This window comes from Lepidochelys olivacea (genome assembly GCF_965140295.1).
Source record: "Lepidochelys olivacea isolate rLepOli2 genome assembly, chromosome: 8".
NCBI lineage: Eukaryota > Metazoa > Chordata > Testudines > Cheloniidae > Lepidochelys > Lepidochelys olivacea.
In genome coordinates this window covers 104,289,541-104,317,238 of record NC_140418.1, presented here as the reverse complement: position 1 = coordinate 104,317,238, position 27,698 = coordinate 104,289,541, and the positions used below count along the sequence as shown (strand labels likewise).

Genomic DNA, 27,698 nt, shown 5'->3' with positions numbered 1-27,698 from the left:
TTCTGGCAGGGTCTGATGCTACTTTGGGTTGGTGTGTCCTGGTCTGTGGAGAGCTTGCTTCTGATGACGAGCTTGAAGAGGTTGGAGGGTTGTTTGAAGGCCAGAAGGGCGCATTCAGGAAAGATTTCTTCTATTCACTTAGTGTATGTTGATTGGGAACAGGTGTGTATGGAATGAAGAAAAATGTTGTTTGATACTAAGAGAGAACATATGCTTTTGCTGTTGCTTAAAAATGTGAAATTTAGAGCATGTACTTATGTTCTCATTATTATTATTTATTAAAGTCAAAGCTGTGGTGCTTTGCTTACAACACACACTTCCTTGGCCAAATGAATAAAATACTGTACATCAATGTCTCCTCTGTGATGGAAAGGATAGAGAAGATCTCAAAGTGCGAAGCTTTTGCTAATATTCAGGTCCATTCTTTAAGCCTATATAAAGTCTAATTTAACAGTGTTAAATGGCGTCAGTTTGGCACTTCTAAAGGGAGCAGAAATACAAGCATCAGATCTCAGTTTGACTTAGTTTGGGCAGTGTTTCAATTTTGCAGCAGGACAAATACACTAATAAGTGTTTGGGAGAAAGTAAAATTCTGTCCAATCTGCTAGAAGAGTATTTGATTTGAAAATAAGGTTTTTTTTTGTACTGTATGAAAAAGTATAACAGGCATTTCAGTCACGACTGTTCACTAATTAACAATTCTGTTCTTTTGTGCACTTAGGAATGAGGTGAAGGGATAATGCATGAGTTCCAGTGAACCTTCAGTAGAATCCCCTATTGTGGGATTTTGCACTGCAGTGCAAAAATAGTGAAAGAAATCAGGATATTATGAATAAATGAAGGATTATGTTAATGGGGACTCACTTATCCAGGTTCTACTGTAGTTTATCTCTGTACCCCACCCCCCCCCCCCCAAAAAAAAAAAAGATGTGATAAGCAGTAGGCTCAAGAAGAAAGTCTGTTCCCCTCTCATGCATTTGTGATTCTCATTTTTATTGGCAGCTGAGCACTTGCATTGACAAGTGACTGTACATCTTAGGGCAAAATGTTTTATATAAGGCATAGGGGTTATTTAAGGAATTGGGAGAGACCACACATGATATGACTTCTTACATCATATATTATATATCTGTAGGCAGACACATTTTTAATTTTCAGTCAGTCAGTTTCTGAACCTTTAGGAACACAACCATTGCTTCAGGGAAGCAATACCTAACTTTTTCAAGCTGTCATTTTTCCAGACTTCAAATCATTCTTTTCTGAATGCTTTCCAGTTTTTCAGCATACTTTTTGGAAATGGACACCAAATTTTAGTCATAGTCTCACTAATGCTGTATAAAGAGGTAGGTCTACCTCCCTACTGTTACGTGATATTCCTCAGTTTATGCATCCAAGGATTGTGTTCGCCCTCTTGTTTACAGCATTGTAGTGGGAGCTCATGTTCAGCTGATTATCTACTATTGTAATGTGATGGTTTTATATTTTCATCCTGATTACTTAAAAAAAATTGTATAGCATTGGGCCAAGAATAGATGCCCGTGAGACTCCAGTAGAAACAACCCTATTCCTCATTTACAATTGAATTTTGAGATGTATCAGTTAACCAGTTTTTAATCTATTTAATATCAACTACATTGACTTTATATAGCACTAATTTTTTTATCAGAATTTCATACGGGATTAAGTTGAATGCCATATAGAAATATACATATCTTTAGGGTGACCATACATCTTGTTTTGGCTGGGACAGTTCCTTTTTTAAGCCGTCCTGACTTTTTTGGCAAAAGTGGCATTTGTCCCATTTGCTTTTGCCAACTGATCAATTTGGCAAGAGCAAATGGGACAAATGCCCCTTACGTCAGAAAAGTGGGGTGGGGAAGGCAGGGCTCAAGCAAGCAGCAATGCCAACCTCACCTGGGGAGGGCAGGGCTTGGGTGAGCAACTTGGGGGGTGGGGGGGAGCACGGGGGAAACTCAGGCAGCTCCGGGGGTGGGGAGAAACACAGATACATGCTCGGGCTGGCCCTGCACCGTGTCCTGTTTTCCCTTTGGTAAATATGGTCACCCTACATATCTTATGTAAACACAATTACCTTTAGCAACCAAATTTGTAATCTCCTCATCAGAAAAATATGTCAGGTTTGTTTGACAAGGCCTGTTTTCCATAAAACAGGGTTGATTGGCATTAATTATGCCACCATTTTTAAATCTTTACTGATCACATTTCATATCCACCTTTCCATGATTTTGCCCAGGACCAGTGTCAAGCTAACGGGCCTATACGTACCCAGCTCATCCCATATACACTTTTTAAATATTGGCACAACATTTGCCTTTTTCCCGTCCTCTGGAACTTCCTCCAGTGTTCCACATTTTAAAAAAAATCTGTATTAATGGGTCAGAGAACTCTACAGTTAATTGTTTTAATACAGGTTATCTGGTCCTGCCAATTTAAAAATTGCATCTTCAATAGTTGAATAGTTCAATAGTATAACATCTTCCCTGGCTAATGATGAAATAGAAAATATTTTTTTCTCACCATAAGATATGAATATATCATGTTGCTTCTTTCCAAATACAGAACAAAAGTCTGTATTGACTACTGCTGCCTTTTTACCATCCTTTACCTAGTATTGGACCATAACTATTTTTAGGATTTCTTTTGTTCCTGATACATTTAAAGAATTTCTTCCTATTGTTTTCAATCCTACTGGCCATGGATTTTTTTGTTGAAACCTTTTAGTTTTCTTTCTCAGTTGTCTACATTTTCTAAATGCAGATTTGTACTATATCAACTTCCTCATTTTCCATTTGTTATATATTATTTTTAATTGCTACTTTCTCTTCCCTTCTTAAACTAGGATTGACTTTTGACCAAAGAAGACTTCTTATATGATTTCAGAATTCTTATTTTGAGCATTGAATAAAGCATTGTTAAGCAACTCTCAATTATCATTCACATTTTTATATTTACATTTTTCTTTCTGCTCAAACTTGCTCATGATTGTTTTCAGCTTTGGGAAATTGGCTGTCTTAAAGTACCAAGTGTGTGTCTATATCTATATAGATCTCTATAATTACTGGTCAAGACTATATTCTGTTTGCACATAACAAATAAAATTAAGTCATGATCACTTTCACCTAGGCAATCATCAGTTTTTTGTTTGATGACGATTCATCTTTGTCCATCAGAGTGAGGTCTAATATAGAACTACTAAGCTGGTTGCAGTACTTCTTGTTTTAGAAAGTTTTGTATACAATTTTTACAAATGCCAAGGGTGTTTTATTAGTGGCTGTGTGAGACCACCATATGGTGTCCCTGAGATTGAAATCCTCTAATAAAACACATCGTATTGAAGTTTTCCTTACTTAGTTCACTTCAGGTTAATTATGCAATCTTTTTATTTTAGATGGCTAATTTGATTTTGCTTGTAAATCTGTAGCCAGGGCATGCCCAGAATCCTCATTAACGGAATATTTTTCATCACTCCAATATCTTTTTCATTTCTTTCTGTTTGTCATTGTTGTTCACTTCTCAAACGAAAGGTTGTTTTTGGCCTCCCTTTTTAAACTAGTAGGCTCAAATAATTTAATATTTGCTATTTGATAGTGTTGATTGTGCCATTTTGTGTATCTTTGTACCTGGTTTTATGCCTGCGTCATTGCTGCTCTCCTAATGTTCCTTGTAACAATTAAGCTCTTGTGGGTCAGCATTTGTGACTTTTTGAGCCATCTCCTCTCTTATCATATTCCTTTTCAGTTTGTTGTTCAACCAGCATTGATTTGGAAGTATCTTTAGTCTTTCTGTTGCAGAGATATTGAGACGGCCCAGAACAAGTGTTGGACAATATGTACCCTCTCAGTCTCTGTTTTGGATTAAAATAGCATTCATTTCTCACCTTTGTCTTGATTTGGCAACAGGCAGTACTATTTCGCACATGGTAAATGGAGATAGGCAAGGCTTGGAGCACAGCCTGTTCTGAATCTAAAACAACTTATTCTTGAAATGAAGGTGGAAATATTTACTTTCTACTCACTGAGCCTTCCAGTTTTGCTGGACTCAGTTATTTTCCTAGTGTGTCCATTAGAGAATTCTCCAACCCTGCCTTAGCATTCCTAAATATTACTTATATTTTGTTTTGTAACCGAAGTAGTTTACTTTCATTTGCATATGTAGAATGTAATTGGCACTGAATTATTTGCAATACTTCTGTATAAACATTACAAAAATGTCTTTTGTAATATTTGTATGACAATGTCTAACTGTTTTCTTATGAGACTGTACCTTTCTCACTGATGCTGTCTTTGGAAGCAACTTGTGCAGGTAAAGAAGTGTTGCTATGATAGTAATTATACTGAGGTTATACTGGTAACTAGGAGTCAGCAAACAGTAGCCATTTTGGATCAGAATACCATGTGCAATCTTACCTAATAGATTTTAAGTAAAAAAGTAAAATAAAATTATACCATTACAAATATAAGTAAACTAAAAGGCTATAGTTTTCAGAGTAGCAGTCGTGTTAGTCTGTATCTGCAAAACTAAAAGAAGCACTTGTGGCACCTTAGAGACTTACAAATTTATTTGAGCATAAGCTTTTGTGAGCTACAGCTCACTTCATGCATCTGATGAAGTGAGCTGTAGCTCATGAAAGCTTGTGCTCAGATAAATTGGTTAGTCTATAAGGTGCCACAAGTACTCCGTTTCTTTTTTAAAAGGCTATAGTGTTGTCATTTCCAGGAACTGCTAAAATGGCTGTTATATTTTGCTTAGAATTTGTGACCTGGTCAGCTTCAATAAATCGTTCGTGTTGAAGATGTACAAAATTAAAAAGGGAGAAGTTGGAACTAGCTCTGGCTGCCTTTCTAAAAATGTAGGTGAGTTCAGTGCTAGGCTGTAGGGGAAATGGGGAAGAGCAGAAGATAAAGAAAAAGAAACAAGGGAATAAATGAGCTGCACGCCTAGAAAGAGGAGGAATAAAGTATACTGACTGAAAGTAAGGAATGATAACATATGGGAAAACTTGGAGGGAGGGTTGAAAATAAAGCACAAAAGAGGATCACAGTACCTACGTGGGGGAAAAGAATACAAAATTCACTTTAAGGGGAGGAGTATGTGGGGCAAAAATTACTGGAGACAGTAAAACACCAACTGGTGTGGGGATGGGGGGAAAAGGAGAGAATATGCAATGGTGCCCCAGTTTGGGGTTTTGAAAATATGTTCAAGTGTGTCTGTGTATTTAGCTTTACTCTGGAGTAAGCTCAAAATGTCTGGGAGGCGCTTAACATGAAGAGCAGTGTGGAATGTTGATAGTAACAAAGGGAGTTTGGATGGTGAAGTGGGCTGGATGTTGTGGGGATTAGTTGGTTATGAGAGCACATTGCTCTGGAAGAGGATTTTCGGGAGAGTGGTGGAATTGTATATATTGAAGAACATATTTTTTCTTCACAGAACAACTCAGTAATCTTATTTGAGTAACCTGTATACACCCATTCTCCGATTTCCCCATATGTCTGCCATTAGAATGTAAGCTCTTTGGGGCCTATGTCTGCACAGTGCTTAGCACTGCTGGGTCTTTACTGTAATATAACATGTTGTAAAGTGCTTTGGAATTCATTAAGTATGAAGTAAGATTAATAAAAAAAGTTAATTTCTGTTCTGACTTGTCCATTTGCAAAGTGGCTGTGGAGAAAAATGACACTAACCTGATAAATAGCAGCAGCAGCAGAGATATGACTTCTGGCTACAACCATTTCCTCAATTAAGTATCCACCTCAGAGCCAAAATGAGGCTAATGAAATAGTAGCATTGTGAATCTAGGTAGCATAGAAACCACATGACAGGAATTGAGGAGCTCTAGATCCTTCACTGCTATTGGACTATGCATTTGTGTTGAAAGAAGTTCTTAATAGGATAGGTAGTTAGCCACATGAGAGTATTTGTTCTAAACATATCTGGTTTGTTTTTATGCAGGAAAGATATTAAAATCATGTTCAAAATAATAAATGTCTAGCACTTATATTGTGCTTTTATCTCCAAGCAATTGACAAGTCATCACATCATAACTATGAGAACTAGATAATTTTTACAGATGGCAAAATTGTAGGAAAGATCTTGTGACTTGTCCAAGGCTGTGTATTACATCTCTTAGATTGTAAACTGTTTGGGGCAGGGGGCTGTCTTTTAGTTCTGTGTTTGTATAGAATCTAGCCAAATGGGCTCCTAGATGCTACTGCAATACTGATATCAATTAATATGTCAGAGCCAGAATTAGAAATAGGGTTCTTGTCTCCACATCACTAGAGCATTCAGCTCTCAACTATGATATCCAGAATGGACTCTGATTACAGTCTACATGAGACTTTCCTAACATGTCATTTGGTCTCAAAAAGTCTGAGATTTTCCTGCAATTTTTTTGCCTCTTTTCTAAATATCCCATCTCCTTTATCTGTTGCAATGAGTAGTGCCTTTACTCAGTCAGAAAGATGATGACCATTTCACTGGATGGAGCAAAACCTGTTTGATGGAGCTGAAGAGAACAGCCCCCAATAACTGGTATTGATGGGACACTGTGTAAGTGATTAACTCCAGCAGTCAGGAGTCTGCAAGGTAAACCAGTAATGTGTGACAGCGTCAGGCCAGATGGCTACAGGAGAATGATAGAAGGCAGATATATTAGCCCCAGGTTAAGTAGGTCCCTTTTCCCTGGGTAAGGTGACAGGGAAGGTTCCGGAACTTTATGGAAACAATTAAGGCAGGCTGATTAGAACACCTGCAGCCAATCAAGAAGCTGCTAGAATCAATTAAGGCAGGCAGGCTAATCAGGGCACCTGGGCTTAAAAAGGACCTCACTTCAGTTTGTGGTGCATGCGAGGAGCTGGAAGCAAGAGGCGCAATAAGCTGAGAGTGAGAAGGCCTACTGCTGGAAGACTGAGAAGTACAAGCATTATCAGACATCAGGAGGAAGGTCCTGTGGTGAGAATAAAGAAGGTGTTTGGAGGAGGCCATGGGGAAGTAGCCCAGGGAGTTGTAGCTGTCACGCAGCTGTTACAAGAGCCACTGTAGACAGCTGCAATCCACAGGGCCCTGGGCTGGAACCTAGAGTAGAGGGTGGTCCCGGGTTCCCTCCGTCCCCCAACTCCCTGCTTGTTACCGGAGGAGTTGACCTGGACTGTGGCTTCCACCAGAGGGGAAGGTCTCCGGCCTGTTCCCCGGTCCACTAGGTGGATCAGCAGAAACTGCGGGGATTGTTCTTACTCTTTTTTCCCCCCATTCTGGCCAGTGATGAGATTATCTGAGTGAACAGTAGATTTGAGCCACAAAAGTGGCCCAATTGAGGGATTCTGTGAATCTCCAAGGCGAGCAAAATCCGCCAATAAGCGCAGGACCCACCAAGGTAGAGGAGGAACTTTGTCACAAATGTTATTGGCTGGGCAAAGTCATTCCCTACCTGAAGACCAGGAATAATCAGCCTGTAATATGCGGGGCCTGTAGATTTTTGAATTCATTTTGGAGGAGGTAGAGGGTGGTTTTTCATTCACTAGTCGATGATTTATTTCCAATAATTTGTTTCCTTGGAGCAATAATGTGCTGGCATTAATCTAATCCTGACAATATTTTAAATTCAGTCAGATGTGATAGTGTTTATGAAGTTGGAGAAAACATTTTCATATGATTCTATTTTGTGGTGGAAGTATTCAGACTCTTTGGCAAATCATCTCCTGTTAGCATTCATACTCTCTGTTGAAGGGGTTTGGTTGCAAATCATAATGATTGCATGAATATTAATGCTATGGTTTTCAGCAAAAAAGATACTAAATCCTTTTTTTATTTGAATACTGTACCAAATGAAAATGTTTATCACATTACTGTAGGTTCTAGTTATTTAGCATATGTAGCATACCTGTTGAAATGTTGCAAATGATTAAATTGTGTGGATCTGAACACCCTTTACATGAATGTTCTTGGTTGTTATCCAGTATGCAACAATATTAAAATTCTCATACTCCCAAGAGAAACTGAAGCTCTATTAAGCCAGTCTGATTCTGAGATTATTTCTGAAAAGCAAACATGAGATTTGCATTTTTAATGATGCACTGTTAGAGTAAAAGTAGATTTACTAAGACTTTTAAAACTGTGATTAGCTAATAAAGGGGTGGTTTATTTACATGTAAGATTTTTATTTCTGATTTTTAAGAAAATTATATTATTAAAATGAACTTTCCATTTTCTACATGATACTGCTTAGAGTGACTTCTGTATGAGCATATTTTGATAGGCAGAATACTTTTATACATTAATACAGTTTCATATCTGGAAAACTTACTATTTTAATATATAGCTTGTAAGATAGATGTTCAGGATGCATCTGTGTAGGGTGTTTCAAAAACGTTAATATAATTTTTTTTCAACCACATAAATTTATACTACGTAATGGGGGGAGGGATAGCTCAGTGGTTTGAGCATTAGCTTGCTAAACCCAGGGCTGTGAGTTCAGCCCTTGAGGGGGCCATTTAGGGATCTGCGGCAAAAACTGGGGATTGATCCTGCTTTGTGCAGGGGGTTGGACTAGATCTCCTGAGGTTTCTTCCAACCCTGATATTCTATGATGATTTTGTGAAGTGACATGGACAAAAAATATTTCAAACATTTAAAACAATGTAAGCTAACTGTCATTTTGTGAGACTGATTTTTTGACTTCATATTTTGTGGCATACAAACCTGAAAATATAATTAATCATTTATGAGAACTGCTGAAAAGAGACCTACTTACAGAGCTAATTACTGTATGTGAAGCTTTCCAAATTTGAAAAATACAGGTGGAAAATGGAAAATAAAAATATCTAGTCCAACTTTGAGGGTTTGGCTTGTTAAACCGCCCCTCTAAGAAATCCAAGGGTAGTGTTTTGTATTTTTCTTATTATATACTGCATATTGTGACTCTTCTAAAGATTTGCAATTTCTCTTCCATGAGTTTATTTGCTTCCTGAAATGAAAAACAGAAGATGGGGTTATTGGAGGAGGGGGATGGAGAGATTGTATGCAGAATGACAGAGGATAACGTGGGTTTTGATTTGTGTTGAGAATGGCTATCCTCTTCATTGTAATTCACTGTGACATTTGTTTTGTTTGACTTGGCAGAGTTCTTCCTCTATTATTAATAATTCAAAAGGTCTAGACTGTACGGAGTGGATGGGGCAGGTGTGCAGCAACTAGAAACATTGGGCAAGTTCGACATTAATTAGCTGACGGTTTTTAGCTTTTCCTTTCGCAGTTCCGAGAGATCCTTTTCAAGACACAGAATCACCTCACAAGTTAGAACTTGTTTTCTAAATAAGAAAATGAAAAAGATTATGTAAAAATCAAAACAGTATTTTAGATGAAAATTTGCTTTTAATGGAGAGAACAATGAACATTCCTTATAGAAAAATAAACAAATGTTCTAGGCGTCTTAAAACAGTGTGCTTTATAACCTTTGCATTGTTAAAGACTTATTCTCTTCAGCTGGTATATTCATTCAGATGCTGAAACATGTGGACTGGTAACAGAAGTAAGTGTGAACTCCAAGAACATCTGGTCTTGTATTACTGTAACCCTTTAAGCACAGAAATGTTCTCAGATCTTCACTATTGGGTGCATTGCCTACTGAATGTATAGCTTTTGCACTTAAGTGCAGTTGTCTTTTTATTCTCACTGTTTCTTTTCCTTTGCCTCTTAACAAGAAAAAGTTCTTCCTTTCTTCCCTCCCTCTAGCTGAGCACTCGTGCAAAAGTGCAGCCTAAAGCTGCATTGCCTGACAACGATATCTTGTATTTCCAATTCTTGTCTGTCAGATGTGCAGCTGCTTTCACAATCATATATAGAACTATCTTAATTTATGGTTAGACAGAAGGACACACTGTAGTGCACCTTATGTGATACTTTCTTTTCTCATGGGGAGTGTGGGGGAAAGGCTCCAGCCAATCTGGTAATTGGTTGCTTCCCCTCTGTTTAAATAGGTAGCTGTACCAATCAGCTGACAGAAGACTATAGTGCCACTCCCCACAGGGACAGAATAGTACCCAGAAAATCCTCCCATGCTGGGACCCTGGAGCACCAGCACCCCCTGCGCCTTCCAATTCAAGGCATCTCATTAGATGGTTTCCCATGCTGAGACTGAGGGCATCACAATTCTTGATACTTCAGTTCCCCCTCCCTTTATGGACAGTGGAAAACTGAGTGGTCTTAGCCAAGGATCGTTCAGTTCTAGATCAGTTCTGTGGAAAAAATCCTTTATTCTGTTAGAGGCTACCTTTCTTCTCAGACTGTGGGGATGGAAAATGACTTGGTCTTTAAAAAAAATAAATGGTATGACGGTTCAGTATTTCCCTCAGTGCTTGTCATTCTTTCCTTTGGATTCAAGATCATAGAATCATAAAATATCAGGGTTAGAAGGGTCCTCAGGAGGTCATCTAGTCCAACCCTCTGCTCAAAAGCAGGACAGAAGATGTGTGCAGCAACCTGGAAGCTGAGTGCTACAATTAAAAACGAAGCTAGAGCTCATTGTCTTTGCCAGCCGGTGTATATGAGATACCACCAGAGACTTGATTAGGAGACTGGCTCAGGTGACGATGGCAGGCAACATTCCAGCTCATCAGTTGCCTCAAGTTTCAGCCATCCTCAAGCTATTGGGAGTTAAGAGAGCTTTCCCTGAGGGCAGGTTATCCCAAAAACGCCTATGGCAAAGTTTCTTCCTTGGAAGGAGCCGGTTCTGGCCCCTGTCAGAGGCACTATACTAGACAAGATTGCTCACTGACCCCACCCAGTATGGCATTGCCTAAGTTACTATCAGTGTACACCTGATGAGGACATTGAATATTCAGATCAATTGGCTCAGCAGAGAACTGTTGTATCAGGCAAATGGGAGCGATCCCAATGAGTTTGCCTAAGAATTTCTAGTTGCTAGAGGTTTCTAGAAATAGATCCAATTGCTAAGTGAACAAACCAGAAAGGTATCAAATTCCCAAGTAATTTCAAGGAGCTGGGAGCTGTCATCACAGGGAAAAAGGGGCAAACACCCAGCCCTGCCCCTTCTTGGAAATCAGCATTTGGGAAAGGGGTCTTCAGGTTGGAGGTGGGGTCAGAGTGGAAGGGGGGATAGAGAGAGGGAGCAGAGGCTGGGCTAGGGGAGGCAGGAGTGGAGTGGGGGAACTACCAAGTGTTGGGGCAGTAGGTAGAGGCAGGGGCAAATGGCAGACAAGACGGTAAGGGGTAATAGTGGGGAGGGGAGGCAGCTGATCAAAATGAACTAACTTGTTTGTGTGGACCCTGCTGCCACACTTCAACAGTTTATTGCTTTGCTTTGATCTCGTCCTCTTTGAAACAGGACTAAATAAAAGCAAACTAACACACTATTCATGTAGACCCTGCTGCCACCCATTAGCTGTTTTAGTTTGCTTTGATCTAATCCTGTTTCAGAGGACTAGATCAAAGCAAACTAACAAACAGTTAATGGGTGGCAGCAGGGTCCGTATAAATGGCAGAAGTCACGGTTCTGTGACGGTGACCTTTCACAGTAGAGTTGAAATAAATGGCAAAATTAATGGATTTCGTGACAGTGGTGATCACTATGACAGAATCATATCCATAGAGATCACCTAGATGGCTTTAGGTTTGGGCCCTATAATGCTATGTACTGTATGAAGACAAAATGTAAAGGTTGACCCTGCCCCAAAGAGTTAATCTAAGTAAAGACAAGAGTGAACAGGTAGATATAGACAGATGAAGCACAAGGGAACACTGCAATAGTATTGGTCAGCATGATCGGCAGCGATCTCAGCACATCAGCTTACTAGCCATTGTCAAGTGTTTTGTAGGCACTGTGGCACAGTAGAGTTTTAAAGAGGACACTGAGGTTGTTTTATGGTTGTTTTCAAAGAGCTCCTCCCACACATGAAAGAGCAGAATAGAAGAAAGCAAGAGGGTGGTTGATTGAAAATGTTAAAAGTAGGCAATGAAGGCTGGCATCACTGAAAGTGAAGACAAGTAGTTTGCATTTGATGCAATGGAGAAAGGGGAACCAGTGGCTGGATGCAAAAGGAAAGAAGATGTTGTTAAGGCTGTGAGCTAGGAATATGATCTCTGTACTTCACAACAGTGTTTTGAAGGCTATAAGGGGCAAGGTTGCATTTGCTAAGGCCAAAGAAGAGGATGTTTGAGTAGTTGAGACACAAGACGATAAAAACCTGGATGAGAGTTTAGCTGTGTGGATGCGGAAGAAAGGCTGTGTGTTAGAGATGTTAAGCGGGAACTATCATCAAGATTTAGACATAACCTGGATGAGAGTATCTAAAGAGAGGGTCAAGTCAAAGATGGCACCTGGGTTCCAGACCTGAGTGACAAGGAGGATAGTGGTGTTGTCACAGTGATTGAGGGGATTTCGGGGGGGTGGAGATTAAAGCTCTGCTTCTGTTCAAATACAATTTCCTGCTCTGCTACAAGCTTCCTGTATAACCTTTGGCACAGATTTGTATAGGTGTTTAAGCATTGCTCTGCTCAGCACGGCAAGGCCTATGTGACTTAGGAGCCTGTTTCATTTTAAAAAGTGACTTGGGCACTCAGCAGCCTAAGTCCCATTAACTTTCATTGAGACTTACACTCCTAAGCATCCAAATTGCTTAAGACGCTCTCCTGGTCTACACTACGGCGTTAGATCGACACATGGCACATGAGGTCGAATTTATAATGTGCATGTCTACACTACCGAACCATTTCTGCCGACCTAAAGGGCTTGTAGAATTGACACCTGTGCTCCACCTTGGTGAGAGGAGTAGTGCTAGAATCGACCTTCCTGGGTCGAAGTAGGGGTAGTGTAGACACAACGCTGTGTAATTCGATGGGTTTGGCCTCCAGGGGGTGTCCCAGAGTGCTCCAATGTGACGGCGCTGGACAGCACTTTCAAATCCACCGCACTTCAGCAGGTACACAGGAAAAGCCCCAGAAACTTCTGAATTTCATTTCCTGTTTGATCAGCATGGAGAGCTCACCACCACACCTGACCATGCCTGCCCAGGGCCACAAATGTGCTCCAGTGTGATCTGATTGCTGTGTGGGGACAAGAGTCTGTGTAGGCAGAGCTCCGAACCTGCAGAAGAAACTCTGACTTCTATGCCAAAATCACACAGGGCATGGGGGGAAAAGGCTACACCAGGGACACACAGCAGTGCCGTGTGAAAATTAAAGGAGCTCAGGCAAGCGTACCAGAAGACAAGGGAGGTGAACCAGTCGCTCTGGTTCTGAGCCACAGACATGCTGCTTCTATGAGCCCTTAGACCTGGGTTATCTTTGCTATTCATTGCTGTCTCTGTTCAGTGTTTGTTAGCATAATAAAAATGCATGAATTGAGGACAAGAAGCTCTTTATTCACTATGCACTCTGTGGTTGGTGGGGGTTTAGTTTACAGGTGGTACATGCAAAAAAGGGAGTAACTTGATAAGGAACAACACAACTGTCACATCAGTGTTGGATCATTTATGAAACTGGTTTTCAAAGCTTCTCGGAGACACAGTGCACCTCGATGTGCTCTTCTTATTGCCCTGGTGTCTGGTTGCTCAAAATGTGCTGCCAGGCAATCTGCCTCAACCCCCAACCCCGCCAGAAACTTTTCCCCCCTTCTTTCACAGATATTATGGAACACATAGCAAACGGCAATGGAAATCTTGCTTTCGCTGAGGTCTAACCTAGTGAGTAAACAGCGCCAGAACCCCTTTAAATGTCCAAAGGCACATTCTACCACCATTCTGCACTTGCTGAGCATATGGTTGAACTGCTCCTTACTGCTGTCCAGGTTGCATGTGTACAGCTTCCTGAGCCACGGGAGTAAGGGGTAGGCTGGGTCTCCAAGGAAGCTATTGGCATTTCAACATCACCAACGTTAATTTTCCTGTCTGGGAAGAAAGTTCCTTCTTGCAGCTTTCTGAAGAGACCGGAGTTCCTAAAGATGTACGCGTCATGTACCTTTCCTGACCATCCTGTCCGTAAAATGGCCCTTGTTATCCACTAGTGCTTGCAACACCATTGAGAAGTACTGCTTGTGGTTTATGTACTCTTTGGCAAGATGGTCTGGTGCTAAGATAGGGATGCACGTTCTGTCTATTGCCCCACCACAGTTAGGGAACCCCATCGCGGCAAATTCATCCACTATGTCTTTCACGTTTCCCAGAGTCACTGCCCTTCTTAGCAGAAGTGAATTGATTGCCCTGGATACTTGGGATCACAGCAGCCCCCACAGTAGATTTACCCACTCCAAACTGATTCCCGACTGTCCGGTAGCAATCTGGCATTGCAAGCTTCCACAGGGCTATCGCCACTCACTTCTCAACTGCTGTCAGAGCAGGTCTCATTTTGGTATTTATTCGCTTCAGGGCTGCGGAAAGCAATTTGCAAAGTTCCATGAAAGTGGCCTTACGCATTCGAAAGTCATGCAGCCAGTGCTCCTCATCCCATACCTGCACAACTATGCAGTCCCACTAGTCTGTGCTTGTTTCCCGGGCCCAGAAGTGGCGTTCCAGTGTGTCAACAAGCCTGGCTACCGCTGCCAGCATGTGCGAATTGCTCCATTCCATGGCTTCCAGCACGGCTATTTGCGTTGCATCACATTCTTCCCGTGGCGGCTCCTGGCTAGGCTCTGCAAATACTGCAGGATGATGCGCGAGGTGTTTGCGATGCTCACAACAACAGCGTACAGCTGAGCAGGGTGCATGCTTGCCGTGCTGTGGTGTCTGCATGAGTAACCCAGACTTAGGTGTGAAAATGATTGTTTGCTGTTGCTTTCAGGGACAAGAGGGAGTGAGGAAGGAGGCATTTGCATCATGGGAGGCTGACAGTATGTACCCAAAACAACTTGTGAAAATGTTTTTGTCCCATCAGACATTGGGAACCTAACCCAGAATTCCAATTGGCAGCAGGAACTGTGGGATAGCTGCCCACAGTGCATCACTCTGTGAGTCAATGCTAGTCATGATAGTGAGGATGCGCTCCGCCGACATAATGTGCATAGTGGGGACATGCAGCATCGACTTTGTAAAATCGGAGACTAAATGTCGACTTAAATAAATTGGACCTAATTTTGAAGTGTAGACGTGCCTCTGACACCTAAGTCACTTATGTCTTGCATTGCTGAGTGGAGCAGTGCCTAAATACCTTAAAAAATCTGGACTTTAGTTTCTCTTTGTCTCAATTTCCACTCTGTACAGTTGGGATAATAGTAGTTCCCTAACTTACAGGGGTGCTGTAAGGATATGTTCATTCCATATTGTGAGATGCTCAGGTATATGGTAATAACGGCTATATAATTACCTAAGGGCACAGATGCTGATTTTATTTTTGCTGGTGGGTGCTCCTCTCTGCCCTCTCCCTTCCCATGCGAGTGGTGGGCTGGGCCTTAGGTCTGGGGGGATGCCTGGGGCGGGGCCTGGGGGGAGAGGCGGAGCGGAGCGTGGGTGGAGCAGGGGGCAGGACCATGGCCCAGGTGCTAGGGCCAGCAAAAGATTAATCTGTCCCTGTGGGTGCTGAGTACCCCCTATTTTTTTTCAGTGTATGCTTGAGCTGCAGAGCACCTATGGAGTCGGCACCTATGCCTAAGGGTACGTCTACACTGCATAAAAACAAAATAAACAAAAAAACCCCATGGCAGCAAGTCTCAGAGTCCAGGTCAACTGACTTTGGCGGCTCATGCTACAATGCTAAAGATAGCAGTGTAGACATTCCTGCTGGAGCTGGAGACCAGGCTCAGAGACCACCACCTGGCCAGGCTGCAGCCGCAGGAGGAAACTGTATATTGCTATGTTTAGCCCCATAGCAGGAGCCAGGGGGTTACTGCTACCTAGATTCAGATTATTGAATGAGTTAGAAGTGGAAAGGGATTTCCCTTACAGGTAAATAGGGTTTCTGCAATGAAGCATTCAATAGTCTGGAACCCTCCAAGGCCTTTGTATATATGCTCATAAATAACTAGTTGTCACACTTTTTATTTACAAACAAATTGGAATTTTATAAATTTTTAAAACCAATGAAATTTTATAGTCTTAGTCTGATCGGAGACTTGCAGTATTTATTTGGTTTACTTCTTTAGTAACCTGCAATCAAGTTTCACTTATGAGGATTTGTGTGGTTGGCGTATGTATCGGATAGATGCACGCAAACACAAGTTTCTCTTTAATGGAGACAAGCAAACAGGCTGGACTGAATGAGTGTTTGTAAGTTAGAAGGTAGTTCTAGGAAGCCACAGCTACACAATGGGAAAGATAAGACATATTCATTATATAAATGTGTGTGATATGGTAGTATGTAAAGTATCAAATCTACAGAATGAACAATAGCAATGTTTTTCAGTTTTTCTGAGGTGGGCAACTCTTAAACTATTCTTGAATGTGAAAATAATCACTTTGAGTCAGATGCTTACTTGTTCTTATCTATTTTGAAGAACTAATTATTCCTGTTGTCAGTTCTATCAAAGCTTACAAAATTGCTTCCATCTCTAAATTACTATAATTAAAGCTATAACTTCCATATCTAGTTAACATTGCCATGCAGCTGGTGCTTTCATTAATGTTCAGATTTGACTATTTTGCTCCATTGTGAACAAAAATTCTTAAATATTTGTTTTCATCTTCAAAATGTCTGTTTCTCATAAAAAGAACTTTTTGTGAAATATGTCAACAAAAGACATTTAAAGATCTTGTCTGAAAGTTGCTTTTAAAGACAGAGGAAAATCCAGTTAATAATTAACCTTGGTTTAATGCTGTTTATTGTTCGGGTTAGGCAAGACAAGTGATCAGGGATATCTTCTGCAGCTGCATTTAATTCTAAAATATGGATTCCATTTAGTAGGCATGACTCTACTGTACGTCAAATATTGAGCCCACTTCTTGGATTTCTGGAATGAAATCTGTTCCTAAAAGTGGTAGTACTTGAAAAGCGGCAACAGGTTTGCCAAGCTTGTTTTAAAAAACTGGGTTTATGTAAAGAAATCACTAGTTAGAACACAGACTTTTATTATAACCCTTAATTCTTCTATAAAAGAATTAAGGGTTAAAATAGAAATCTGTATCATTTTTTTTTGACAAGTGTACTGAAGTTAGAATTTTGCCAAAGCCTATTCAAAGTTTCATATAGTTGGTGTAAAGTTTTGTCTACTATAGATAACTTTTTCTGTTCAATCTTGCATTGGTAAGGAGATAGACTTGAATAAGTTGGCAGTTTCTCTTTCATCTCTAATATCTGTGATTCTAAGGTACTATTTAACAACAATTAATATATTTATTTATTCTCTCATTGGCTTTTCCGTGGTACTCATTCCCATAGAGTAAACTCCTCACCGACATTAATAAATTTGCCTCACGGTACCTCTGTGAGCGAGAGAGAGCATGAGTGAATTTTGGTGTTAAAATTATTTGAGGATTGATTTTTATTGTAGATCACATTGAAACTGAAATATTCATTGTTTTCATTTCAGCCAGAAAGTAAATACAAAACAAGGGGTATTAGTCTATTTTTATAGAGGCCTGGAACAAAATGACTCAAGATTTGTTAGTACTGTATGTTACTGGTTCAAAACCACTAAGATTGCATATAGCAATCAGGTACTTTAACAAACGTTCTCATAAATTACCTTGGAAGAAGAGTGTCTAACTACAGATCACATGTCAGAGAGTCCAAAACTAGTGTCCAGTTACCCAGTCCAAGTCCAATGTCCTGCAGTATTCAATTTCAAGAATGCGCTTGGAGTATTTTAGCACATGTAACAAATGTTATTTTTACTGCAGGGAGAGCAGTTAACTCTAGAAATAGTTTAAATGATATTTTCATGGTGTCCGTAAAGGTATTGTTACAAATCTCTCAACATAACTAACTACCAGTTTATTGTGTCTGGTGGTAAATAATTGGGATTTTTAATTTTTTTTTCTAGATCCGGAATAATTTTTGGCAATACATAGTTTTTGCCAAGAATATAGTGTGTGCAGTCCAAGTAGTGTGGTGTGCAAAGAGCCAATATAGCTGACAGCGGTGGTAGTCTGAATTTGACAGGATTCCAAATATGTTTAGCATGTTAGTTCTCTATTGCACAAATCTATGGGAACAGAGAAATCCTGTAGTAGTAAACTACACCTTGTTTAAATTAAAGCAATGTAGGTGTAAATTTTCAGCCATAAGGGGTATCTAGGTAACATCTGTTGTTATCAAAGTTCACATCTTGGGTTGAATTGTGAAAGCAGGACAGGGTGAGGTCAAAGGTAGGGGATAGTTTGGCTAGTCTTTTCATGGGCTTAATTAAAATAATTAAGTAAAAGTAATTATTGGCTTATAGTCAAGTTATAAAACTCAGTGTATGTGAGCACTGGGTGAGTTCGTTCGTTCTTTCTTTCTTTCTTTCTTTCTTGTTAAAATACTCAGAGGCATGTAGAACTAATCTGAGTCCTGTAACCATCTGACTTCTAATTTTGTAAACGTTGTCATTCCTTTTCCCTCCTGTTTTTGTTGCTGTATTCTGTCATGCCATATCTTATGTTGTAAGCTCTTTTGGGCAGGGAAATGTCTAGCACAGTTTGGAGAGTTTATAAATAGTAAAGAGTTTAAGGCCAGAAGGGACCAATTAGATCTAGTCTGACCTCCTGTATATCACAGGCCCTTAAACTTCACAGTTACCTCTATACTGAACCCAATAACTTGTTTGATTAAAGCCTATTCTCTGGAAAGACATTCAGTCTTGATTTGACGGCATCAAGAGATGAAGAGTACATGTCCCTTGGTATTTTTTTTCCCAATGATTAATCACTCTGTGTTCAAAATGTGGGACTAATTTGAATTTGTCTGGCTTCAGCTTCCAGCCACTAGTTCTTGTTATGCCTTTCCCTGCTAGATTAAAGAACCATTTTATCGCTCTGTATTTTCTCCCAGGAAGGTACATAAACACTGTAATCAAGACACCTCTCAAACTTACTTTTGATAAGACGAACAGTTACAGTGAAAGGACTGACTTCAAAAGCTCTAAGGCATTTTCTCTAGCTCTCAAATAATTTGAGGCTTTTTTCTGTACCCTCTCCAATTTTTCAACATCCTTCTTAAAATGTAGATACCAGAACTGTAGGCAGTATTCTAGTACTGGTCTCATCAGTGCCATGTATAGAGGTGAATCATCTCCCTACTCCTGCTCACTGCTTCCTTGCTCATATAACCAAGAGTTGCATTAACCCATTTGTGCCTCAGCATTGCCCTGGGAGCTCTTGTTGACGTGCTTGTCTGCTGTGACCCCTAAACTCTGTTCAGAGTCCCTGCTTTCCAGGACACAGTCACCTGTTATGTAGGTATGGCCTTCATTCCTTGTTCCTCAGTGTATAACCTTGCACTTGGGGCTGTATGAAAGCACATTTTGTTTGATGGATCCAGATCTCTCTTTGACTGCCTTTCCCTCCTCATGATTTACCACTTGCCAGACATTTGTCATCTGCAAATTTTAGTAGTTGTGATTTTATATTTAATTCCAGATCAGTGATGAAAATGTTGAATAGTGTAGAGCCTAGTACTGACCCGCCTAGAATCTGGCTAGAAATACCCCCATTTAATGTTTGTCTATTGAAAACTACTTAATATAATTTTCATATACAGTACTTCATATTAAAATACTTTGGTTGTGTTTACCGTGGCAAGGGTTTATTATATTAAGTGTATAAATGTGATGCTTCTCTGCTATTAGTCTTTGAACTCAGTATTCTATTTCGTGTTCTACAGTAATGGAACAGAGTAACTCAAGATGCCCATTAAGAATCTATTTATAAACTATGAGATTTTAAGCTTCTTGGGCTCATGCTGTTATTTTGCATACTATATGCAAAAGTAGCAATCAATTTTTGAATGGACTCTTGCTGAATAGTACTTAAATGTTAGTGAGGATTGTATTGAGTCAGCTGTATAATTTTCACAGAAATTTTAAGTACACTAAAGAGCTAAAGTGGCAGCTAATGGTGCTTCAACTTTACTGTGATTCATTGGCAGTCCAGTTGCGATTTCTTTCTGTTTTGAACATGCTCTAATTTCTGTTTTGAACAACAACCAGAAAAGCTTACCACGTTCAAATAAAAATTAATAATCAGCTACAGGAACGGTCCTGCAACTGTAAAATAATTTTCCATTAAATTGTGGTAATTGGGAGTTTGATAATTGCTGTGTTCATTTTTGAGCTACTGCTGAAATGTAGTGTTAGACTAAGGGACCAGTGAACATTTCAGTATCTAATATTTTTGCAAACAGAGTTTGGAAACAATTATGTCAATGAGAAGCTTTGTATCATGTCTTTTCAGTGGTATACATTAACTGCTTATCTTGTTACAAGACACTATAAAATATCAATTTGATTATCTTTAATTTTTCTTTCCTGCCATACCACATAATTTCCAACATCATTTTAGTAAACTCTATCTTGAGAACCACCAGAGCAAAGTAGAAATGCTTTATGATAACTGAAAGAGTCTTGGAATTCCAGTAGTCAAATGGCATTAATCTCGAGCAATTCGTGAGATTCCGCTGCTGAATTCATATCACAGTTGAATAGGAACAAAAACAAAGATGGTAATTAGAATATGATTTTACAAACCAGTACCTCACAGTAAAAAATATTTCACTGGTCCATTACAATTGCTTTTAGGACTAATTAAACTTTTCCAAGAACTAGACCTGGTCCAGTGAGCAAAGGGAGTAAAACACTGATCTCTGGCAATAGTCTGATTTTGAAACCCTCCAAAGCAAGTAAATAAATAAATGTGCACGGGGTGCCAAATTAATTGGTGGAGTAACTCCACTGAAGTCAAAGGAGTTGCACCTGTTCAGAGTTTGGCCATGAAACTTTGCTCAATTCATGTTATTGTGGATGGGCATTGCAGCACTTGTAATGAGGACCCTTTGATTCTCAGGGTTTGTTTGGAACTCACCTTTGGATTTCCTTGCTTTGAAGGGTGAAATGCGACTTACATCTTCATACGCTCTTTGTAGTTTTGCTAACACTAAATTAAAAAGAAAATAAATACATTGGTCAGTATTAAAACTTTACAGATTTACCTTTTTCCTAATTAATATTACTGTGTTTTCTCATGGTATGATGAAATAGCAGTTGTAATAGATTTTAATATCTACCAATATAACATATAAAATAAATAATTTATAAATTGGCATGGAAGTCCACACTAAAATGATGCAAACGTTTTACTGTTTGTGTTTTTGTGATATTAACAATTGACAAAGCATGAGAAGGGCGTGTGTTTCAGAAAGGAGTGGGAAACTATATTTACTGATCCAAACAGCATACAACACAGAATGCATTAATGTCACTTCTACAGTGTATTATAAAATCCTGTTGTTGACCTAATAACTTTTAGCCCTGTGTACTTATTATTTATCTGGTTTCAGAGTAGCAGCCGTGTTAGTCTGTATCTGCAAAAAGAAAAGGAGTACTTGTGGCACCTTAGAGACTAACAAATTTATTTGAGCATAAGCTTTCTTGAGCTACAGCTCACTTCATCTGCAGACCCAACTTCAGAATTCAGTACATGAGGAAATGTGAAGCCAAATACTGATCCTTGTCAGCAATAGAAAATCTTGCTGGTTCTTCCTAAAAATACTGTGGTCCTTTGTTTAAAATGGTTCCTCATCATTATTTCATTTCATTTCAGTTGTCGGACGAGCAACAGGAAGAGCTTGATTGTAACATCCAGCACATCTCCAACACTGCCACGACCTCACTCCCCGCTCCATGGGCATACAGGTAACCAGGGAACTGTGTTTTATGTGGGAATCGTTAGTAAAATTAATTCATTATTCATTACCATTGACTGTCCATTTATATTATAAGGCAAATAAGCTATTCAGAACTCAGTTCAAAAAATTGTGTGTGATTCGTTAAATTCGTTTTCTTAACTTCACTGACTAAGGGGGATAGCATCTTTCACTTGTAACTAGATGTTTGTGCCTCACTCATCACCATGGTATCTGTGCCCTCCTCTGACACTGTAAATGATTTGGCCATATTGAGTGGGTACTCTTTTTTTAGATATAAACAAAATAACAATTAATAAAAATTGATTTTAGTCTGTGAAATGTAAAGAAGGCCTGGGCTCCCGTTCCCTTCATCCTGCCTTCTTCGTACATGGAATGACCTCTCATTCCAAGTGCTCCAGTCCTCCATCTTATTCTCCAGCAAATCCCTCTGGAGAACTTACCCCTTAAACACTAGCCCTTATCACCCTAATCCCCTATTCTCCCCAAAAGAAATGTAAGACAAAGGGGACTGCTAGCTAACTGAATCTGCATTGTACTAGCAGCAGCTTGTGATTTTGGGCTCTGTATAGGGTTATAAACCAGTCTGGCAGAGGGCATCCAGGAGATGCCACGCAGTTAGAAATAGTGTCATCTCCCATATGACTGCATGGAGACTGTCAACAAAAGCTAACTTTTTAAAAGGTGGCCACTGTTGCTGTTTAAACATGACCAAATTAGTAAAAGTGTTGCAAGTGAAATTATTTGAATAAAATGTAATGCTTGTTTGAACTTTCTTGTAATATCCTCTCATAGTAACAATAGGAGATACTAGCTAATACTGCTTCGCATGCCAGAGATCATATTCCTTGAAGTAATAATGTTTCTTTGTGGTATAGATTTTAGAGTTTGTTTCCACTTCACTATTGCCAAGCCCAAGGGAGATTTCTTGTTTGCTCTAAAACTTTTGGTACACTGTCTTTCTTTTACTAACAGCATCTGTTTTCCTGGCCTTAACTGTCTCATTTGTGTTTCTGGCAGCTATAGATTGCGACATGAGTATTGTTTTCGGTCTTTTTGTGGGTAGTTTTAATTACAGTTTCTGTTGTAGCAGTTACAAGTTTTAAAATGTTTCATAATGGGAAGGCAGAAAGGGAGTGTGAGGCTCTAGGTGCCCTGCTGTCTGTACTGAACATGCCTTTACTGTGCATACGAATCACCCTTCCCATTGAAGAGCCTTCTTGGTTGGCAGGTGAGCTCTCTCTTTGAATCATAGCAGGCCAACCTTTGCAGCTGCTACAGAGCCCAGATGCCTCCACTCTTTGGTTCCTTCTGTGGAACTTTTCCAAGGACCTAGGAAACCCGAGAAAATAGCCCTCACCTTAGAAGGGAGGAAAATATGAAGGCACCCTCCAAGTATTAGATATTCCTGATCAGACAGGTATCCAAGATACTGCAATTCCAATCCCCGGCCACAGACAAAAGATGAAAAAAGATGACTCCTTTTCTGGAAAAGGTGACCGTGAGAGAGCCTTGTGAGTCTACTCTGAAGGGTTGGTTTTTGTAGTAAGAGGAGGCCCTGAAACAAACTTTTGTATCAGAGGCCCAGTCTGAGGCTTGAAGCCTGAACCAAAATACTTCCAGGCAGTGTTAAGCAAAGCCTGGCTGTGAGCCAGAGGCAGGTCCCACTCACAGAAGTTGGCAAGAAAAGGTTGTTAGAAGCACGTGCACACACATACGCATAAGTGCTAATGAGAGGAACTTGTGCCAAGACGGCATCAGAACACTCCACAGACATAACAAGGAACAGGCAGGTGCATCTTAAAGACAGGGTCAAAAGGACAACATGATGGGTAGATTTGTTTGACCTATGATGAGTAATCTGTCCTGCAACTGTATAAAAGTAGGTCCGGGAGCGCACTTCTTTGTCCAGCCTAGGGGGCAGTGGAGTGTTCTGCCGCTGACTGAGCTGCATCCATTGCCGGGGGCACATGTTCGTAGTATGCCCTGTAGAGTCTGTAGGGAACTTTTACTGTGCTTCGTCTGACAATAAACCTGGCTCAGGTGCCTTTGTACCTTATTAGAGTCTGTGGTTTTTGGGGGTTCTCTCGGGGTCTGCTGTGTTAACTATCTGTGCAGAGCTGGGGCAGCACACAGAGGGAACATGCATGCAGCTGACGGTTATCATTGAACCAGAACAGAGCACCACACCGGTAGCTACCAACAACAGTTTTGACCCTGTCCTGGTGGGGAAGCTCCAGAGGATAAAATAATTCTGCCAAGGAGCATGAATAGATTTCAGTAACATTCTGCAAACAACATGCTTCGTCTCTGCTTCCTTACTATAATATTATGTTCTTCAAGTGTTTGTCAACATGGATTTTGCTCTTGGTGACATGCACCCATGTGTGTAAGGTTGAATTCTTTTGAATAGCAGTGTTGGTGGGGGCCACACCTGTGCCCTAGCCATCCTCTTGCTTCCCATAGTTGAAGGCATAAGGGGTGGGATGGCTGCAACCCACATTCTGTTCTACATAGGTTTTTATATTGCGCTCATCACTATAGTATTGGAACACTTTCCAGTAGTGCAAAAGCACCATGGCTAACACCTTTACCACATGTCTATGAGAACATCTTTCCTGGTAGCCGTCACATCAGCTAGAAGAATAAAGGAGATCTGAGTCTTCAGGGTGGGCCCTCCCTAAACAGTCTTTCATAAGGATAGCTCACGAAAGCTTATGCTCAAATAAATTTGTTAGTCTCTAAGGTGCCACTAGTACTCTTTTTTCTTTTTGCTGATACAGACTAACACGGCTGCTACTCTGAAACCTGTCATAAGGATAGAGTCACTCTTAAATTCAAAGTTTCTGCCCAAGGTAGGCTCCAGCTTATATCAATCAGTTAGTTCACCCCCCTGTTTTCTTCTTTATGCTGCATTTTGCCCCAGGTGAAATAACACTCTACATGTTGGATGTCGGGAAAGCATTGTCCTTTTTATGTCTTTAGTGCCATTCAGGTAATGCCCAGACTCTGGTGTTTGAGAGGAGTACGGGACAACCCGTCTTGTCCCAGAAGCTGTCCAAAGGGGGTCTCAGACTATTTTGACTTGTTAAAACTGGACTAAGAGAGATTCCCCCTAGACACATTAGGGCTCATTTCTCTAGGGTTCAAGCAACCTCTACAGTCAGTTTGGATAGCATCTCCATATCAGAGAGTTGTAGATCAGCAACATGGAGCTCAATCCACACGTTTACCACTCTCGATTCCCCTGTTCAAGGGTACAGATCAAATGCTAGTTTTGGTAGGGCAGTCCTGCACTCTGTTCAAGTAGGACTTCTCTTGCTCATCTCCAGGTGAATGGGTGACTGCTAGTCGGTCACCAAGAGTGGAATTGGTGAGGATGATTGCTCAAAGAAGAGAGAATGGTTACTTAACCTGCAGCAACTGTGATTCTTCAAGATGTATTGTTCACACCAATTCCGTGACCCACCATACATCCTCTTTAGGCACAGCCCTTTCTTATGGGATTCTTATTGACAAAGGAACAGAGTGCAGCTTGTGACTGCCTCACAGCACCTTGCACTCCCAGCTGCGGGAAGCTTAGAGGGTGGCTGGGGCACAGGCCTGGCCCCAATGGATGCTGCCATTCAACAGAATCCAGTCTTATGCATATGGGATGCATGCACACCAAGAACTGAATCAGCACATCTCGAAGAACCAGAGTTACTGTAAAATAAGTAACTAACTGTTCTTTTCATTATGTTCAGAGCTCCTTACACTGGAAGACAGTGTATCCCCTAACTACACTGTGATGCACAAAATTGAGGAAATGCTCAAGAGGAACTACAAATTGGTAGCAGGTCAGCCGGAAGCAGCCATCTGCTTCTCTGTTTCCAGGCCTCTTATCTTGGATGGGTGACATCCAGCTTCAAAAAACAAAAACAAAAAAACAAAAACCCCTCTTCTGCCTGTTGATTTTTGACAGAATTAGCACTATTATCTCAGGATTCCCTAAAAGCAGAGTAATTGATGGACATACTGTTGTGAATTATTTTAATGAAAATCTCCTGTAAAGAATTCAGGATCTTCAGCTTGAATTTTAATAGAGCCCTAAAAATAGTCACCAAGGCATTTACTACTTGCTGCAGAATCTCAAAGAAAGCACCCTCAAATCCAACTGTTCTGGAAATGTATCAACTCAGAAACTTGCCACAGAGCAGTTCCACTTCCATATGTACTCACTGTTCTTTCTTTTTTGGATTACTTTCCATGCCCAGAATATTTCTACAGAAATGGTGGTGGTAATAGGTATTTATACAGTGATCATTACTCTGAGTACTCATATTCCTATGCTAGGATTTAACTGATTCCATTTTAGTTATGGAAGTGTTCAACTAAGAAATGTGGCAGAGCTCCAACCTTGTCCCCGTGGGTCCCGGGCTTCCAGGTGGTTTATGCTAGCTTCAGACACTCACTGCAGCCCTCCACATAGCCCTTCTCTCTCTCGGGCCAGGAATACAGTCAACTGAGCCCTTTTCATCATCATAAGCCAGCAATGGAGGTTGGTGAGAGAATTCCCACAGTCTCTGTTGCTCCTACGGCCTTATGCCAAAACAGTTTAGTCTCCTGTCCTGACAAGGGCCTGTTTTCCCCCCCCAGAAGGTGTTTCTGTAGTGGTGGGTTGGGGGGAACCCAGGCCCATCCTCTACTCCGGGTCCTGTCCCAGAGATCCTAATGGTAGCAGCTGTTGGCAGCCAACCTTTCACTGCCAGAGTTGCTACATTTCCCTGGGCTACTTCCCCACAGCTCTGCTGCTTCTCCCTTCTTCACCCTTACCTTAGGGCTCCCTTACCAATGACTTGAGGGTGTCTTCATTAACCAGCGCTTCAGCTGTACTTCCCCTCCTCTGGCTCCCCTCTGTCTGACTGGAGCGAGCCCTTTTATATTATCAGAGGGGCCTTAATTAGAGTCAGGTGGTCACATTAGCTTAGGTGGCCTCATCTGATGCTTTGCAGCTTAATTGGAGTCAGGTGTTCTCATTAGCCTGGAGCAGCCCCTGCTCTGGTCAATCAGGGAACAGAAAGCTGTTAACCCAGTGACCAGTATATCTGCCTTCGACTACTCCTGTCCCTTCCTGGATTCCCAATAGGACTACTCCTGTCCCTGTTTTTCATTAGTTGTCCCCCGTAATTAGTTGGTTCTCCAGGCCCTGTGGATCTCCCCCTTAGGCTGTGGGGGGATCCTTTTGTAGTGGACGAGCTCTGCCCGCCCACGTCCTGGATTCCCAATAGGACTACTCCTGTCCCTTCCTGGATTCCCAATAGGACTACTCCTGTCCCTGTTTTTCATTAGTTGTCCCCCGTAATTAGTTGGTTCTCCAGGCCCTGTGGATCTCCCCCTTAGGCTGTGGGGGGATCCTTTTGTAGTGGACGAGCTCTGCCCGCCCACGTCCTGGATTCCCAATAGGACTACTCCTGTCCCTGTTGTTCATTATTTGTCCCCCGTAATTAGTTGGTTCTCCAGGCCCTGTGGATCTCCCCCTTAGGCTGTGGGGGGATCCTTTTGTAGTGGACGAGCTCTGCCCGCCCACGTCCTGGTTTCCCAATAGGACTACTCCTGTCCCTGTTGTTCATTATTTGTCCCCCGTAATTAATTGGTTTTCCAGGTCCTGTGGACCCCCCCTTAGGCTGGGGGGGATCCTTTAGCAGTGGGCGGGCTTTGTCCGCCCACTTCCTGGATCCCAATAAGGCTACTCTGCAGTACCCAACTTGCCTGGGTCTATCACAGAAGATACAAAAAGATGCCCCTGAAAATGTGAAATAAATATTTTTGTTTCGATTGATTGCTATCTGACTGACAGAGGGCCCCAAACTCATAGATGTAGTCTGATGTCTATATTTTTTTGCGGGGGCAACTCC

At 40.9% G+C, this 27,698-nt stretch overlaps 1 protein-coding gene across 5 annotated transcripts in view; it reads left to right on the top strand.

Moving 5' to 3' along the window:
* MAST2 (microtubule associated serine/threonine kinase 2) overlaps positions 1-27,698 on the top strand; it is a 402,444-nt gene that overhangs the window by 265,739 nt on the left and 109,007 nt on the right. For all 5 annotated transcript variants that reach the window (XM_084637854.1, XM_084637856.1, XM_084637855.1 and 2 more), the window contains one exon: positions 21,699-21,790. In XM_084637854.1, the coding sequence (XP_084493980.1) occupies positions 21,699-21,790 (92 nt within the window). The remainder of the gene's footprint in view (positions 1-21,698; positions 21,791-27,698) is intronic.